This window comes from Polyodon spathula, chromosome 15 (genome assembly GCF_017654505.1).
Source record: "Polyodon spathula isolate WHYD16114869_AA chromosome 15, ASM1765450v1, whole genome shotgun sequence".
In the NCBI taxonomy this organism is placed as follows: Eukaryota; Metazoa; Chordata; class Actinopteri; order Acipenseriformes; family Polyodontidae; genus Polyodon; species Polyodon spathula.
In genome coordinates, this window is record NC_054548.1 from 25,555,199 (window position 1) to 25,574,650 (window position 19,452).

Consider the following 19,452-nt stretch of genomic DNA (forward strand, 5'->3'; position numbering starts at 1 on the left):
AGTTCAATCAAAACTACCTTAATAAACTACATTTCAAAGTAAATCACGTCCAGAAATAACCAATATATTACATTTCAGTACCACAAAATCCATTAGCAAATCACCTGACCCCGTGAAGATGCAAGGTATACTCTAAAAACTGCAGAAGAGGATATTCATTTAAAAACTGTAAAACAAGAACAGCACACTAAATACTATATAAACTGGTATTTAGTGGTGTTAGTGCAGTGCACAAATTAATTAATACCACTGTGCATTAAACAAAGGGTTGTTCATTATTCAGCAGTTAGAATCACACACACTATAATTAAATCAGATAGATGCAACTTTTAACCAACTGCACAATCAACATTGTGTAAAAAAAAAAATAACTAAAACAATTTTGTATTTTTTGTAGTTTTTTTTTTTTTTTTTTTTTTTTTTTTTTTTTTAAACAGCACTGTCTCAATGTTTAACTACTGTACAAGTCTACACTTAAATACATTGTCATTAGAAAAGCTAATCCCTCAAGTGCACGGGTTCAATTATAAAAGAAACAGCCTTTCGGCACTCTTATTATAACACGACTGGCTCTATTTACACCATGCCCAAAAGTGTTGATTGGATCTCAAAAGAAACAGAAACTTCAAGGCAATATATTCAATGATTTAGTTGCATTTAAATCTTGCAGGCCATCTCCTACATTCTGGAAACAACCAGTCAGTCAGTCTCAATCACATACCTCACCAGTCAAAAGTGAACCTCCAGTCATCCTATGAAGAATTCCTTCATTTCAAACAATTCTGCTTAAAACGAGTTTCAATACTTACTGACCGAACAGCATCTGAATAAAAAACAGCATTGAAATCCACATTTACAATGGGATGCAAGACGGTTGGTTGGTTCACTTTGCGACACTCAGAGGTCACAGACAGAGTTTTTTTTTTTTTTTTTTTTTTAAACAAAATTTGCTGTCTTTCAGTATGGGATTTTTTGGGGTTGAATGAAGAATTAGAATAATTATTTTTAAATATGTTTAAAATGGACGAGGTTGATGTCCAAGTATTGCTCCACCCATGTTCACATACTGGGATTAAAACTAAAAGATTCCCTTCTGCTTGTGGTCAGAATGATTTTCCCTTTGCACAGATGTTTAGTCATGTGACTTGTGGTACAGCATCTGTCAGCTGCCAATGGTGACTCAGCCCCCTCTGGCTAATGTTATTTAATGCATTGTGAATCTCAGCCCTTCAGTAGGCCTTATTATCCAGATATTACACTCATGTCTGTCTATTTATGCCTGCAGCGGCAAAAAGAGTGCATCAAACTGCATGCAGAAACAGGCTTTCAATGGGAGCTTGATGCCGCCTTAATATGCATACCTCCCACTGACTACTTCAGAAGACTAAAGCTGACATTTCTAAACAACCAGCGCATTCTTGTGCCTGTCCTATAGACAGGGAGACATCTCATTGTAAAAACAGGGCTTCAATTTCCCTACCTAACAGCTGAAGACCCGACCACCATCTTCATCACTCAGATTAATCTACCCATCCTCGTCTACCTCCTCCTCTACATGCAGGCTCCCGAAGGAGTACTTATTCCTAGGCATGGGTGATGAGCTCACTGCGTTGGGGTTCCCAAACATCAGCGGGTGGCTAAAGGGGGGGATCAGACTCTGAATCGCTGGATTCTGACCTGCTGCTCATGGAGCAGTCGATCAGCTGAACAGCCCCTCTGTGGTCAATCGTGCCACTCGCATACAGCCTCTTCGTAGTGGGGCTCGCCTTTGACTGCCCTGGAGAGGACAGGCCATTAGCCATCCTCCTCCTTTGCAACGCAGCCATTCGCTCAGCTTTGGAAAGACTTCCTGGCCTGTGGTTGTTGGCGGGAGTGGAGGTGACATGACTAAGTATGAAAGGATCGGTGTCTGATCTGTTCTGGGCATTCTGAAGCTTTGGCAGGTGCACCCTGTTTACCATAGGGGAGCAGTTTCCATAACTACTGCAAACATAACTTTGCTGCCTTTCCTCCCTAGGGCTAGACCTTTGGCTGTAACCTTGACTCTCCTCCCTACGACTAGACCTTGAGCTGTGGCCATTCTGCTCGACATAGCTCCGAGAGCCAGTCCTGCTGAAACTGTTTGCATGAGGACTCGACCTCTTGCTACCAGGCGTGAGAGGGGTAGCAAATGTGCTTCGGTTTTCCGAGCCCCTGAAGATCTCGTCTACAAGAGTGCTATGCCTAGGCATTCGAGGGGTCCCGCCAGAGTAGAAAAATACATTGGCTGGGTCGTCATCAATAAACTCTTGAGTTATATTAAGGGGGGTATTGGAAATGGGAGGGGAGTCCCTGAATCTGAGTTTGCTCAGATGTTCATTCCTCTCGTAGGTGTAGGCACCATCACTATCAATTTCTGGTTCATCCTCAGAATTGTCATTTGCTTGGGACTGGGACCTTGTAACACGACCCTTGATGACATCATACTCGCTATCTATGTCACTGCAGTCTATATAAGGAATGGAGGAGCTGCTGCCCCTAGCAGCCCGGGATGCTGGACCTGTGCTTGGGTGTTCCGCTTGCTGCTTGTTCTGCTCTTTCCCCTGGATGCCTCCATCCACGTCTTCCGCTGCATATTCCTGTTTCCTGTCCTCCTGGGGGCTCCACTTCAACGAGGGGCTCTGGCGCTGCTGCCCGGCTGTTTCTTCCACAGGTGCAGCCACCGCTGGCACCTCCTTCACCTGCCGTGACGGCTTGGTCGGGGAGTCAGGCTTGTCACCTAAGGTGTAGCTTGCGCTCTGCAAGTGACAAATGACAAGAAACAAAAAGAAGAGATCAGGGGTTGGGGCAACAGGACAAAATGCTACAGTGCAATGTCACCATGAAAACCATGAACAGAACATCATTGACATGGTTAGAGATACTGTAGCTATCAATTATAAATTTGTAAAATAAGGTGGACTGGCTCAGGAGGTTCGATATGAAAAATATGGGATAACATTTTCCACCTGTTCCTTGGGACAGCAGACAGTGTGTCTCTGTGTGAACTCACTACTACACAATGCATATACAGTACAAAACAGGTAACACCTCCCAAGAAGCAGGAGTGTAATACAGACAGTTATACTGACTTGCTTTGGCACTTCTGATGGGCGCTCTGTAGGCTTTGGAGACAGGCTCACGTTAGACCGGATCTTGCTGTGTTTCCTGAAAGACAAAATGTGCCAATGTGCCATTCTCAGTTACCAAACCTAGTGGTAATTACACTGTCTACTTCTGCTCGACTTAGTGATTACTGACAATATGAGGAACACAACATTCCAGTGACACTCTAATCCCTGGCTCTGGATGACAATTAGAAGAGAACTATCATTATCTTAGTTACTTTTGATTCTTCCGTTTCAATTAGCCAATTGCCCCTGGCTCTCGCCCCCTCCCATTCCCTCTCCCCTTCTCTTTTAAATCATTGCAGGAATGCTCAATGTAATTATGTTGTTTTTAGAAAAGCAAATGACTGCACAAATATTGTGTGCACCAATTTTAATACTGTAGAATTACCGTACAGTAAATTAAAGACGGGGTGTAATTCCATAAGGAACTAATGCAACTATGCAAATTATTTTGTTTATTGTTTGCATAACTTTAGGTGAGACCCACCAAGTTCAGATGCATCTTTTTCCAGTATTTATCAATGTGAGATTGTGGGATTTGTGAAGATACAACAAAAATAAAAAATGTTAAGACTGACAGCATGCAATAGATGTTACCTTTCAAAGGGCATTTTCTTGAACTCAGAGTCTCTGACGTAATCAAGCACCTGTTTTTGAGTCCGGCCACTGATATGTAGAAAATGAACAAACAATCCCATCATTTATTATAAAAAAAAGGAAAAAACAAACAAACAAAAACAGCCTCTGAATACCTGCAAAAACTCCTACAACACAGACATGTTTGAAAAACGGAAAATATATATATACAGCTCTGGAAAAAATTAAGAGCCCAATGCAAAATTATCAGTTTCTCTGGTTTTACTATTTATAGGTATGTGTTTGGGTAAAATGAACATTTTTATTTCATTCTATAAACTACTGACAACATTTCTCCCAAATTCCAAATAAAAATATTGTCATTTAGAACATTTATTTGCAGAAAATGACAACTGGTCAAAATAACAAAAAAGATGCAGTGTTGTCAGACTCGAATAATGCAAAAAAAATTAGTTCAGATTCATTTTTAAACACAATACTAATGTTTTAACTTAGGAAGAGTTCAGAAATCAATATTTGGTGGAATAACCCTGATTTTCAAGCACAGCTTTCAAGCGTCTTGGCATGCTCTCCACCAGTCTTTCACATTGATGTTGGGTGACTTTATGCCACTCCTGGCGCAAAAATTCAAGTAGCTTGGCTTTGTTTGATGGCTTGTGACCATCCATCTTCCTCTTGATCACATTCCAGAGGTTTTCAATGGGGTTCAGGTCTGGAGATTGGGCTGGCCATGACAGGGTCTTGATCTGGTGGTCCTCAATCCACACCTTGATTGACCTGGCTATGTGGCATGGAGCATTGTCCTGCTGGAAAAACCAATCCTCAGAGTTGGGGAACATTGTCAGAGCAGAAGGAAGCAAGTTTTCTTCCAGGACAACCTTGTACTTGGCTTGATTCATGCCAAAGCTGCCCAATTCCAGCCTTGCTGAAGCACCCCCAGATCATCACCGATCCTCCACCACATTTCACAGTGGGCGCGAGACACTGTGGCTTGTAGGCCTCTCCAGGTCTCCGTCTAACCAATAGACGACCAGGTATTGGGCAAAGCTGAAAATTTGACTCATCTGGGGGTGCTTCAGCAAGGCTGGAATCGGGCAGATTTGTCTTTGTGAACGGCGCATGAATCAAGCCAAGTACAAGGTTGTCCTGGAAGAAAACTTGCTACCTTCTGCTCTGACAATGTTCCCCAACTCTGAGGATTTTTTGACCAGTTGTCATTTTCTGCAAATAAATGCTCTAAATGACATTATTCTTATTTGGAATTTGGGAGAAATGTTGTCAGTAGTTTATAGAATAAAATAAAAATGTTAATTTTACTCAGACACATACCTATAAATAGTAAAACCAGAGAAACTGATAATTTTGCAGTGGTCTCTTAATTTTTTCCAGAGCTGTATATATATATATATATATATATATATATATATATATATATATATATATATATATATATATATATAGTCGTGAAAAAGTATTTGCCCCCATCTGATTTTCTGCATTTTTGCACATTTTTTGCATTGAATTTGGTCAGATCTTTTTGTGGGTTGTAGTAGTAGACAGAGTTTGGTGCTTCTTTCATTTGTTTGGTGTGCAAGGTAATCAAATATGCAATCTTATTGCCCCCCTGGTTAATTAAAGGGCTAATTAGGGTCAGCTGTTTGAATACTTTGGTTAACAATCAGGCCTGATTTGGGCTAGCCCTGCCCAATATAAATCTGACTAACTGACCCTTACCATCAGAGTGAAGTTGTCAGCACACAGGTTCTAGAGGCACATCATCCCACAATTAAGAAAATCCTGAAGACCTCCGGAAAAAAAGTTTTTGATGCTTATCAGTCTGGAAAGGGTTACAAACCCATTTCTAAGGCTCTGGGGCTCCACCAAACCACAGTCAGAGCCATACTGTCCAAATGGTGAAAGTTTGGCACAGTAGTGAATCTTCCCAGGAATGGCCATCCTGCCAAAATCTCTCCAACAGCAAGGCGTAAAATCGTAGGAAGTCACAAAGAACCCTAGAACGGCCTCTCTCATCTCGGCTAGGGTCACTGTTCATGACTGCACCATCAGAAAGACACCGGGTAAAAATGGGATTCATGGCAGAGTAGCAAGGCGGAAACCACTGCTCACTAAGAAGAACATGAATGCTCTTCTCAAGTTTGCCAAAAAGCACCTGGATGATGTCCTGTATATGTATATCATGAGTTCGGGAACAATGTTCTATGGACAGATGAGTCAAAAGTGGAACTTTTTTGGCCAACATGGGCCCCGTTATGCTCGAGCAGTTTATGCTCGAAAACCAACAAACGTCACAGAGTTGAAGCAGTTCTGCATGAAGGAGTGGGCCAAAATTCCTCCACAGCGTTGTAAGAGACTGATCAATAGATACAGGAAGCGCAGCTATTGCTGCTAAATGTGGCGTAACCAGTTATTGAATCTATGGGGGCGATTACTTTTTCACATGGGGGCATTGGGTGTTGCATAACTTTAATAAATAAATGAAAAAAAAAATATATATATATATATATATATATATATATACACATACACACATATATATATATATATATATATATATATATATATATATATATATATATATATATATATATATATATATATATATATATATATATATATATATACATATATATATATATACATTATATATATATATATATATATATATATATTATATATATATATATTCTATTAATTTTATTGACAGACATAATACTCTTGATATAACATTTGATTTCCATTAGGTTTCTCATGGTAACCAACGGCTACAGTAATCTTAAATATATTCAACACTCAAAGCTGGTGTCTATCATTTCCCTTGTATATTACTCAGAGGGTTATTATTTTTTGTGGTACCCTTATTGACCATAACAAGGTTTCTGTTTATTCTACACAAAACATCAACACCATCAAGTGCTATTGATAGACAAATAAGACTGTTTGATCATATATGCAAGTGGATACAAACTTCATGACAGGTTCTCAGACACACAGAAAGCATTCTGGAAAACTACCCAGAACTTTTAAACACTCAATCAAAACCCTTGATCACTTATAAACCAAGTTGGTGACAGAAAGCTGGACTGCAAGCTTCTCGCCTCCTCTCTCCCTCCCCCCCCCCCCCCCCCCCCACCCCCCGATGGGAAATAAAAGTCACTTGGCCAAAATCAGCAGACATTTCAGAACAGGGCAATACACAGGTGACCCCAGCATTACCTAAATCTAAAAGAGGAACCCCTGCTGAAGAGGACTGGCTTGGGTTTTGGTTTCGGCTCCTCAAAGAGTCTGAAGAAAGCATGGTACTCCACACAGATCTTCCACAGCACCTTGCAGCAGTTGCGGCTGGCCATCAGAAACTCTAGAGTGTCCTGGAAAGAGCTCTGCTGGGGGAGGTCGACACAATGCACCCAAACATTAACAATATTCTCAAAGGATGAAAATCTGTGTCTGCATCTGAAACGGTACAGTCTAGTCTAGCGAGCCTGAACACTTGATTAGGGTTAGTAATGTGCCTGCAGAGTAACATTTAAAATTGACAAGAAATCATGACATATAAACATTGTTTTAATTTGTATGATTTTATAGGAATTTCAATATTTAGCCAAATAAAAAAAATACTAGTTAGTGGTTAGTGTTACTGTCAGAAATTAGCAACCAAGCTCTACATTCCGTCTCATTTAGACAAACTACCTTCATTAGACATACTCTAAACAGAGCTAAAGTAGTAAAACACACAACTTAAGACTTACATTCACGTCTGGACGCAGTTTGATGAGAAAGCGCTTTCTCTTGAAGCTCAGCTTCCGTACTTTCGACCAGTTAAAAGCATTTATTTTAGTGTGACCCTTTATATGAAATACAAAGAACATTTTATTTATTTATTTTTTTAAACAGATTATTTAATATTCAGCATCTTTGATTTGATCTTTGATTATGTACAGAAATCTGCTTTGACATATTACTCTCCAGTAAACCCAGTTTCTCAAAACATGTTTCCTGATAGTTGGCTACCGAACCCAAGATTATGTACAGTACCAAAACAATATCAGGTGGGTGTGGGTGCGTCTTTTAAACCAGAATTGTAATCACTCTCTCAAGTCTCTCTTTCTCGAGCAGCAGCAAGTGCATTTCCTGTGACTGTACCTGTAGGACTAGGATCCCGGTGTGTGCCACAGCCAGGTTGATCTTCGTGCCTTCCCTGTCCTTGGCAGGATGGAGCCGGAGCCCATACATCTCCAGCCTCCGGGCCACCTCCAAGAGCTGATAGTCCGACTCGGCCGGTGTCTGACCCCTGACCCAAAAACAAACAAGCAAATTCTTTATTACATACTGACCAAATTCATTAGAAAATGTACTTGAATCTGACACACAAGTACTGTATACTGTGCAGCACCTTCCTTAAGTGATGCCCTTCCAAGCAAGGTTGATTCCTGATATGAGACCTGGAACCATTTCCAGAATTAATTCTCAGTATTTCGAGTATTCCACTGTTAGCCCATGACAGGGTAACAGTGGGATGAGGTGACTCCTTTTTGAATGTTCCATGAACTTATTTATTTTGTAGTTGTACCATCGATAGGGCAAATAACGAAGGTACAATAAAATAAAAAAAAAACCCTGCATGCCCAATCAAATCTCTATTGTTTCACCCCTCTGCTGGCGAGTAACACAAAGAGAGAAGTACACCGACAAACTATACTTGTATTCCCCTTGTCAGATTTAGTAAAATATTTCCTGTTTCCAGTGCGCGGCGGCTAATTAGAGTTTCTATTGCCAATACGGCACAGGGCAGAAAAGTGCCAAAAATAACCAGCTGGGCAGAAAACCCAGCCAACAGCAAGAATGGGACACACAGATGTGCATTTTAAAACTTCTTAGATTATTGTTTTAATCATCTATGGATGTTACTATAGTTCTTTTACAAAAAACTCCAAACACACAAGAGCTGAAAGCATATGAATCCTGAACGTTGAAAATGCTGAAAATCAAACCCACAAATGTAGATTTTTCCATACAGTACGTTCTTATCTATTTTAGTTAAATCTCAGTTAGGTATATAAATGTATTTTAAACAAATCAGCCAGAAGCAGTAGCACAGCTTTGGGACTCCGTTTTGAACACACACAACAGCAGCTCTTTGTTACACGAGTAGAGTAGATGGCTGCAATCGCTCTGTCTGAGTATATTCAGTGAAACCCACATCAGGCGTTAACTGCTGGCACAAGGGAGAAATATCTGACAGGAGACAGAACTAGGTAAGCAAACATGTCTTTATATGACTGTATACTGAGAAAAGTGTGCTTGCCACAAAACTAAAAATCGGTCCTACACTAAAGTAGCTACTCCAAATGTTGCTACAAACCTGCCTACAGTCCTGTTTATAGAAGTGTTTCTTAAGAAGTGCTTGCAGCTAACATCATAATTCCATGTACCTCAGCCACTCCACTCTTCCCATTAGCTACACGTCTCACATTTACAGTTTTAAAAGAAACACGCTCAATGGCAGTATTTTGTTAGCTACAATTACTTTAATTTATTTCTTTCTCCAGGAAGTTGATTATGAGGATTGTTTTCTTGTTGCACTATATAGTTATATTTTCTATATATTTGACAGAATTTCTTGCCGTATGTCAAATGCTCTGTATATTCCTATTCATGCTATCAAAGGTTACCATATTCAAAATTTGTTCCTGTAACAGTAAAATTGACAATTGTAAAAAAAAAAAAAAAAAAAAAAAAAAAAAAAAAAGCTTATCTTTAACTAAAGAGGCTAGTCAGGCTTTTCTTAATTAAAAGATGCTATGAGAAGCAAACTGTCATGCAGTCAGAGATTTCTCTCAGACATAAGACTGTCTGCTCCAGAACTACAAAGCACAACAGTGGTCACAGTACAACACTGTTTTACCACATGGGCAATTTTTATAAAACCGAGCTACTAAAGAGAGATTTAAAACATTTTCACTGCAATAGCCTGCAATTGTTTCTCTGTTAATATCTGGTAAATGAGGCTGGAGCACAGTGCACCAATTAGGTGGATAACATTAATTATTAACGAGTAATGCGTCATCTTTAAAACAATCGCAATCTCACGTCCTGCCACATATAAAACACCTGTAGAAAGGTCACTAGAACTTGATAAGCTGCTGCCTGCTATGTGGGAGCTGTATTTGACTAATCCTTTGGAGATATAAAAAGGGTAATGGTTAACTAGAAGTACTGCATTTACAGCCAAGTTTTGGAATTGAATGAATGCATTTATATCAACCTAGCAGGAATACTAATTTTCCAGTTACTACCTTTTCACAGTTATAAAATAACAGAACATCATTTTCTCCCACTTTACAACAATGAACATTTCTGTTGCTAGGTTACTAAAAAATGAGGATCACAACATGTTGATTTCTGCAGAGAGACAGCTTGAACAGAAGCAGCAGCATTGCAGCTAGACCATGTGAAGCAGTGAGGGAACGCACACGTGTTGGCCATGAAACTCAGCAATCTTGTCCTCCAGTGCTTCCTGGTCAGGAATGTACTTGTTTTCCCGGAGGTGCTGTCGGCTTTGGGCTTCGTCATAATCTCCAATCTCGGCTGATCGAAAATAGGAAAGAAGAAATTGGTAGTCAGTTCTGAAGAGCTTTGGAAGATAATAAATCCCCCCCCCTCCAATCATAATCTGCTTTGTACTCCTAGATTGATGGATAGAACAAAAGCTGGATGTGCCAGACTCCAAATAAGAGATAGAACACTGCTCATGCTTAATTATGGCTTTCTTTACAGAGGCAGAAATGACAAACATTTAGAAAACAAAAATAATAGAACTAAGTTTAATTAAAATGTACAACTCAAAACCACAAATATAACAACACACACAGTATTAGTATGTATTTATTTTATTTTAAAGTGCATTTTTTGTTTTTTTTAAAGGTTTTGGTTGGCGGAACATACACTGTATAGCACTGTCTTTAGGTAGGGCTCCTGACTAACGTGTTACAGTATGAGGGCACATCCTCTGTTCTCCAAAGAGAACCCGGTAAACTGGATGTTCGAGTATACTATGTAAACACTAAATATCTAACTGTAGCCTTTAAAATGGTCACAGCTCTGCTTAACAGCAATCCCTAATGGTAGAAATGTTGCTGACCTAGTGACTTACATTTGTTTCTGAAAAGTGACTGAAGAATATCCCTGTCCCCCTATTCCAATAAGAGTCTGAGATTAACATCCAGAAGCTGTCTAAAACCTCCAGACTCATTAAACCCAGGGAGGCAGCTCATGCGAGGACTTACTTCTTTACTCAGCAGTGTAGCAGACTGACTGAAGTGGGAGCTCCTTCACAGCTTACATCAAGCTCCCACTTTGAATCACAATGTTCTCAAGAAGGTGAAAAACCTCCGACTGGGAGCTGCTTCCCAGGTTCGAGCCAGTGTTAGCATTGTTAGGACATTCAAAGTGAAAGCAGACAGACGTCATGTAGATTAGACTGAATACTAAGAGCACTTCAGAGGGCTACCAGCAGGTGATCAGGTCTGGTCCACTACAAAGTCACAAGGCAGCCAGTCTGCTGCACTGGTCTGAACTCTGGCATCTTATTTCAGAACTACAGTAAACTGCTACACCCATGCAGAGCTTGGGTTTCAAAAGCTTAAAATAAGTAGTCAACAAACAAACCAAAGGAACCACAGTGCACGACAGTGCAGCAGATGCATGATTTATTATTTAGACACACTCAGACAAATCAGAAGGTGTTACTGTAACTGTTCCATTCATAGTAATGCGCAATACAGACTCTACTTACATTGAACAATATGGGAGACGAGGAGTGCGGCACTGCTGTCGTTACAAGTGAGTCGGCTGGATGCAAGATCCTGCTTTACCTGCAAGGCAAAGAGGTACCTGCCAAATATAAAATAGGGAAAACAAACAGTCAAATCAATTGGATTTTACATTTCAGAGCTAAATGTATTTGCTTCCTCTCAATAGTCCTAGTCATTCACTGGAAGTTTAAATAAAAAACCTGAAAGAATGTGCTTGTGCCACAATGAGACCCTTGTTATTGTAAATGTAAAATCAGTGAAGTGAAAAAAAGTCCTATGGCATTTACTCTCAGCCTTCTCGCTCGGCTTAGTTTTCTGAGACAGGACTAGTCTTTTATTATCCTCTATTTAAATAAAACTAATTTAGAGCAAGTCAAACAAGATACATTACCCCATGGATCTAATCTTGAAATACAGCCAAGTGAAATCAGTCTGTATGACTCTAAATCAGGAGTGTATGAATAGAATGTGTACAGCAGTGCTGTATAAACATACAATGTTCAGAATTTTATATTAGGTGATATTCCAATGGCAAAACAAATGGAGTGTCATAACAGTTCTTAATAACTTTGGGTTTTTTAAAAAGCATGAAAGAAAGCAACTCTGCCAACCAGTTCATACTCCTGACATCAGGAACTCTTCCCATTTGACTGCTGAGTCTATCACAAAGAGTAAACGGAGAGAGTGACTGACTGCATTTGGCAGTGATCCATTTTAAACACAAGCCTTAGACCTCTGCTGGAAACAGTATTGTATGTTACTAGATAAGATTTACAATATTTTTTCTTTTTTAATGTTCTCCTAATTGTACAGTGTTCATTACTTCTTACACTGCATCTGTAAAGCTCCCTGGAGTCTTTCCAGAAAGACACCAATCAATTTAAAATACAAGCCACACCAGTCTCAGCTTCACAAAATAAAAAAAATTCCAGGAAACAGAGAATAAAAGTATTGATGAGATAACAAATTTAAAGCCACAAACTATGTGATGTATGTGATGAAAATAATTCAGTTACAGTAATGGACGGTCCATTCCATTCAAAAAAAAAAGTGTTGGCACTGGGAAACAGTTATAATTTCAATCCTCTGGAATCAATCTCATTTTCAATGCAGCTGCACCTGAGCGAAATGCACAAATGATTGTGTTCATAGATAAGCGATTCAGGGCCAAGGTTTTTACATTGGAAACATTAACAGATCAATTTTCACCATCAAAAAATGTGTACCAACATAACTCTTCTAAATGACCTGCTCTAAATTACTTGAGTTAACACAGTCAATGAGGCCTGCTGAACACCAACTCAGTGCTACACAGTCGTCCAAACACTATATGTGGTTTCAGCCCTAAACAGCGATTTTGAAGCATTCAGTACTGCTCTGTGAGATTGTGATTTGTGTACCTAACTACTTAGAATGTATTGTTTCACTACATTTAAGAGAACAGACAACAGAACAGAATTGGTCAGAAAAATGGATAAATGAAGAGCTTGTTTTCAAACCTGAAAGTCAAATACATTGCAACTTTGGAAGGAGGCAGTGTGGTCCAGTGGGTAAAGTCCAGGGCTTGTAACCAGAAGGTCCCCATTTCAAATCCCACCTCTGCCACTAACAGACTCACTGTGTGACCCTGAGCTTAACCTCCTTGTGCCCCATCCTGCAGATGAGATGTTAAATCAAATGTCCTATTGTAAGTGACTCTGCAAATAATGTGCGGTTTGCAGCCTACCTCTGTAAAGCGCTTTGTGATGGTAGTCCACTATGAAAGGTGCTATATAAAAATAAAGATATTATATTATTTTCATCAGTTACACTATAGTAGCAGAAATCAAAAAGGATCTGCACACCGTGATCAGGAGAGTGGAGACAAGGAAAGCACTACATAATCAAAGTAAACGAAAAAACATTATTTTATTAGACCAATGAACAAGCAAATAAAGTGCTCAGTGCAAGTGCAAATGTTTCGGGCTTTTGACCATCTTCAGTGCTGTGCTCAGTTACACCAGCCATGTGTCTATAGAATAAAGAAAGTGGTGACTGTTCAAATTATCTACAGTTTTTAGTGTAGTAAATTCTTTTGAACACCAATTCACCGTTCTTCACCGACACTGTACAAGGACATGAAAACAATTATTAATATCTTTATTTTTATATACCACTTTCATAGTGGACAACCATCACAAAACACTTTACAGAGGTAGGCTGTGAACTGTGCATTATATGCAGAGTCACTTACAATAGGACATTGATTTAACATCTCAGCCACAGGATAAATCGGTGACCTTTTGGTTACAAGCTCTGGACCACACTGCCTCCTGTATACCTACTGTATTTTAAATGCACATACTGTACTGGTTCAGAGCAGAGTACTGTATAGAGGTAGATTACTTACTAAATTAGATAGGTATGTTTCTGCTGGCTGAGCCCTCTACACACTGTTGTATGCACCCAGACTACTGTGCAAATACACACGACCTTCTCAGCTCATGTGTAGTAAATATAGTGTACAGACAATGTATGCCACAGTAGGCTTTAGCAACAATCAATACCATTCTTAAAAAGCAATAAAAAAAATACATATGGTGGAGTTGGTAGGTGAAGCTTATTTTTCAATATTTGCAAAATCTGTGTTTTTGTTTGGGGCGGGAATAGGAAACCGTAGCAGGGATGGGCAGTACTTCTAGGGACCGAGTCTTGTGAAATCTCACAGAGAAAGGTAAAGTGTCAATAACCTACTCTATATAGATATGACAGCAAATCTGTAAAGTAAACAAATATCGCAAAATAGATGATGTTGCTGTTCATCACTTCAAAACATCAAACCATCTTGACGTTATGGACAGTCTGTTGAGCAGAAACATTGCACAAGGGATTCTGACTGAAGCAGAACAACATTTTTTTTTTAATAAAACAATTAACACCTTGAACTTTGGGCCTATAAAAGAACATTTTTAAATTTCTATAGATTGTGCTTGAATGTCTGCTTCACAGTTTTTCTCCTTTCAGAGCAAAACAAATTAAACAAAACAGTCAACAGGCTATAAAAAAATGCTTTTTACTCAAACTCCAGACTACAACTGCAAAAACAAGCCTGTTGCATCAGATACAGCCAAAGAAAACGGCAGGCCTTCATATTACCAGATGATGTCATTCTAATGTTAAAACTATATAGAGTATGTAGCCCCTGTATTTAATACTCAGACATGTACTGCATTTGAAACAAGATTTGCAATTCATCCATAAAAGGATTTTTTTTTTTTTTATATGGGGGGAAAAAAAATATAAAAATAAAAAACCAGAGACTCTGTCTGTGCCAGAAAACGGGAGTAGGATAGTTCCGGAAAACAGTGCATCACTGGAGCTATTCATGGAGCTAGAGGAACCCTGGCAAAATAACCGAACTGGCATATTTCAAAAAGAGAGAAAGTCAAAGCACACTAAAGACAAGCCTGACATTATACACTGCAATTCCAGCCCTGAGGTACACTGTTAAACAAGTTCCCACGCAAACGTTTCTAAAATCAGTGAAAAGCAGGTAACAGCAACAACCTGTTGTACCTCTGACTACTTGATAATTAATGTTAAATATTCCAAAACTATTCCGACTCTGCTCTGAATGAAGTGTGCCAACCAGCTGCAAGACTAAGAAAACCCAAGTCAGATTAAATTAGGTTCAGTATAACTTCTACTATCAAAATACATTGACTTAATTAACGGAAGCCTAGCTTACTTATGTGGTAATGCATCCAGCTCAGTGCCAATATTGATTGTGATATCTCAACACCAGTGGCTTGTCATCTATGTATGCAACCCACGCATTGCATACCTCGGAATTCACAAAAACATTAATTTTATTCTGAAACATACATAGAGCAATGTGTTTATTCTACAACATTTTAAATTATATGATAGCCATGCATGAAAGTGATCTGTTCGCCTCACCAGACTTCTTGTTTTGCTGGTCAAGGCATGCAGCTCTCTAAGCTGCATTGTGTTGTCTAGGTAATGTGTTGGCACATGCACCGCCTATTGGCTGGATGCTAGAAAACACAGGCAAGGCATGCAACTGTAGAATTGAACCCTGCTGAATGGAACTCCGAGTGGAGTGCGAACTCTAACTTAGTGAAAACAAATCCGTTTAGCGCAGAGACTTTGCCTCAGAAACAGAATTATACAAAACGGAAGGTCAAAACTGAAAATACACCTTATCCTTAAGGAGTACCGAAATAAAACTACACATGTATCTGCACAGCCTGTCAGGTTTCCACAACCCGGTCACCGAGGAGTTTGTTTAAAAAAAAAAAAAAAAATAGAAGGAATTTTTATTTCAGTAGCAAATTAAGGTCAACACAAGTTTTATATTCTCAGCTAACAGCTTTCATAATATCCGACTAGCATTTCCCAAAATGAATGTATTTGATTTATTGAATTGCTGTGTGCATGTAAAAAAAAAGTTTTTTTTTTCTTTTTTACACCATCTTAAAGTTGTTGTATGCCTTGCTGTAGCAGTCACTGCTCAACACATTTTACAGCATGACATCATTCTTACTGTCCGCTACCAAGGAAACACAGTGAGCACACAGCCAGAGAGAACGCCCCTTCATAACCGACAGAGAAACTTGCGCTGACCTTGTTAACTCTTCCAGCAGCTGTGTGTGATCAGGAGGAAAGAACTTCACCACAAATCTCAACACCGTATGCTTGGGTCCTGCAGAAACAGGGTTACTCAATTACAAACCATACACAACACATGCAACCTAGAAGAAAACATGGCACAATGAGAATGGCATGTTGTAAAACTCATGAAACGAGAACATTAAATATAATAGTTTAAAAAAATCAAAAAAACAGCTTTAATATTTAACAATGTATCGTCTCATTTTGATATGTTTAATAAAATGATCACCAGGCAAGTCTGTCAAAATATTTTCTGCAAATTGAAGAGGACTAGTGTCAATATATTTGAAACTAGCATTAGTACATTATGTAATGTAATAAATTAAGGGTGCACTGATATTAGAGCATGACTTGTTCTGAATATTCTTTAATATATTCCTTTAGCGAATTAGACTGTAGCACAAAGCTAATAAACAGGGGTATGTCACAGACGGTTTAAAATCTGATCTTACAGAAGCAAACGACCACTACTACACTGCTCTACTTACTTCTTAATTGTTTCATAATGGGTTTTACAAGGTCCAGCCACACCTGCAAAAACAAACAAGTCGTCAAACCAAGGAGCTTGTCAGAGTGAAAATCTGATTAAACATAAACTCTTAAACATAATAAACTGTATTCCATTCTAATGAGCTGAAAGCGAGAACCTCGAAGGGTTAAAAACAAAAAAATTCCCAATGACTTCCTGTGCAGCAGTTACTAGGACCCTGTTGGTGCCTCACACTCACTATGCTGCAGCTTCCTGTGCAGCAGTTATTTGAACCCTGTCAGTGCCTCACACTAGCTATGTTTCAGCTGGTGGGTTCTATTACCTACAGGAGGAAATGAATACTGTATATAGTGAGGAAACAAAATAACTGGACTTGATTCAAGAATAACAAAACAAAGGGACCCAGAAAGATGTGCTAATGAGAGGATATACACGGTTTTCATTTTTATTCTTGGTTATTACTCCTGGATTAACGCAAAATTATAGACTGTGTTTTGACATCATCATAAAGCCAAGGTCTTGAGGTACTTGCTAACAGTAGAGTGACATCGCAAAGCTGAAAGTATGTGCAGGGTACACTTACTGTCATTTTGCGGTGGTCCTGGAATTCTAGTCCAAAGTAATCCCCCTCGATGAGATTCAAGTGTGTACAGACCAGATCAAAGAGGATCTTCCCTGGTGCCCTTTGCTGTGAACAAAACGAGAGGAAGAAATGAAGCAACTACGATGCTTCTCAGCACAATAAGGAAATAGTAACTTTAGCAGGGAGCCATATAAAGTGAACAGCAGATTCAACCACAATACAGTATATCGCTCACAAAAGCCATTTCACTTTGTGTTTCGTGCATTAGAGCATCCTTGGTGAGTTCAGAGTGCTTGAACAGCTGTATCTTATTTGATATGCCTTTGGGTAAACTGGGGCAATGTTTCACTGTGGTGAAACAGCTACAGCTTTATTTTATTAAGCTGGTATCAGAGCTTCTCCCGCTGTGCGCCTTCAAACCACAAACAAGGCAGAGAATAGCAGATTTAACCTCTGACAATACTGGAAATAATGCTGTAAGGACAAGGGAATTCTACATAACACCAACTACACTCCTCCTGTATCTAGTTCAGACTGTACTGCAGAGGGCAAAACATCTCCTATAAATTTCCCCTTTGATAAAAAAAATGTATAATGATAAATCAGCAGTGTAGCCTAATTTAGATGGTATTCTTTATTTATGAATATTTTGGCAAGATTAATCCCCTGACATGCTAGCAGCATCAATAACATATCAATAATACATACCTGAATATTTAAGTTACACACTTAGGCTACATACCGTACATGTATGATCAGTAAAAACAAAGGAATACCCTCATGAAATAATTTTCCCTATCATTTTCTTTTGTACAAAATATGAATACATTTTACTTATTTTTAACATTCCTATACGATTGTAAGAATAAGCAATGAAATAATGTTGTATAGAGGACTGTCAGACAAATGCTCAGCCCTGATTGTGTTTACCCCTTGCCACCGAAGTCAGAACAGTACTCTTTACAATGAGGGGTTTGCTAGATTTCAGATCTGAAATTTGCATTGGCTCTAATCTACCATGAGATTGTATCCATGCTGGCCACGCAAAGACATTTACATGTTCAGCAAGCCCTTTTAACCATCAGGAGGGAAGATCCACTGCTATTTTCAAAAGAAAAGAAAGCAAGCCGATTTATCACAAAACCCTGCCACTTCTTCCTCTGGGTGCAATGACCCACTCTTGATTAAATGCTCATGAGCTTCTCCTGGGAGCATTAAAACAGACAAGCCCGTTTGTTTGTTTAGTTATTTTAAAATCAGGTTTACCAGTTCGACATTTCATTTTGTCACACTGATGTGAATTTGTGTCATTTTAAAGAACCTCTTTGATATAAAACACTTCATTGTAGGGAAGACATTTTCTCCACAGAACAAAACTTAAAAAGTCTGGAAACTCCAGGAAAGGATAGTACACCAGCAATGCTAAGTGAAGAACAAAAATCAAAAGAACAAGAGTAATTTATTTGTATAATCAGTTTAAAAGGTATTAAATATTAAAACCACCAATCCTGAAGACGACACAGTATTTTATTTTATTTTTTTAATTTAAAGAAATTTAACTAGTCACAACTTTATAAATAATTGTTTTTAAACCTGCGTAGCACAACCGAATTGATAAAATCAAAGACAGCTCGCTGCTCTGCATTACTGTGAGATACCAGATCCTGGAGATACTTTGTTCTCGGCTCCTAACATTTCACTGGGAGTGATGCTCTTTGATGTGGTCATGCTGGCATGATTTAGTGAAAGCAACTGTTTCTCCACAGACCTCAGCAAGCCTTTGAAGAGTTACTGTCCTGTTTGTATTACAAGACAAACACGAGCATCTCCATGCAGAGGTATTGAGAACGTGGCGATTCAGCGCACACACGACAAACATGAGCATCTCCATGCAGAGGTATTGAGAACGTGGCGATTCAGTGCACACACGACAAACATGTGCATCTCGTTTTCAGGGGTGTACAGAGAAAAAAAAATATACAGGAGGACTTGCAGGCCTGTGATCTTTTGCTAAATACAAGACTTGCATTTCTCTATACACTTCCAGTTTTGAGATTAGAGGGTTGGGTATCTGTTGCCTGTTTTCATTCAGACCTTGCTCATCTGAAAACTGTCCTATTGTATTTT

The 19,452-nt window shown here is 39.0% G+C and overlaps 1 protein-coding gene across 4 annotated transcripts in view; it reads right to left on the minus strand.

Annotated features, from left to right (window-relative positions):
- LOC121327777 (FERM, ARHGEF and pleckstrin domain-containing protein 1-like) overlaps window positions 1-19,452 on the minus strand; it is a 103,300-nt gene that overhangs the window by 22,955 nt on the left and 60,893 nt on the right. For 3 of the 4 annotated variants that reach the window (XM_041271980.1, XM_041271981.1, XM_041271982.1), the window contains exons 3-13: window positions 17,326-17,430; window positions 16,741-16,783; window positions 16,205-16,283; window positions 11,560-11,657; window positions 10,238-10,352; window positions 7,908-8,055; window positions 7,514-7,609; window positions 6,981-7,147; window positions 3,747-3,815; window positions 3,111-3,186; window positions 2,540-2,777 (exon numbers count right to left, since the gene is read on the minus strand). In XM_041271980.1, the coding sequence (XP_041127914.1) occupies window positions 2,540-2,777; window positions 3,111-3,186; window positions 3,747-3,815; window positions 6,981-7,147; window positions 7,514-7,609; window positions 7,908-8,055; window positions 10,238-10,352; window positions 11,560-11,657; window positions 16,205-16,283; window positions 16,741-16,783; window positions 17,326-17,430 (1,234 nt within the window). The remainder of the gene's footprint in view (window positions 1-2,539; window positions 2,778-3,110; window positions 3,187-3,746; window positions 3,816-6,980; window positions 7,148-7,513; window positions 7,610-7,907; window positions 8,056-10,237; window positions 10,353-11,559; window positions 11,658-16,204; window positions 16,284-16,740; window positions 16,784-17,325; window positions 17,431-19,452) is intronic. The other variant, XM_041271983.1, reaches the window with a different exon arrangement.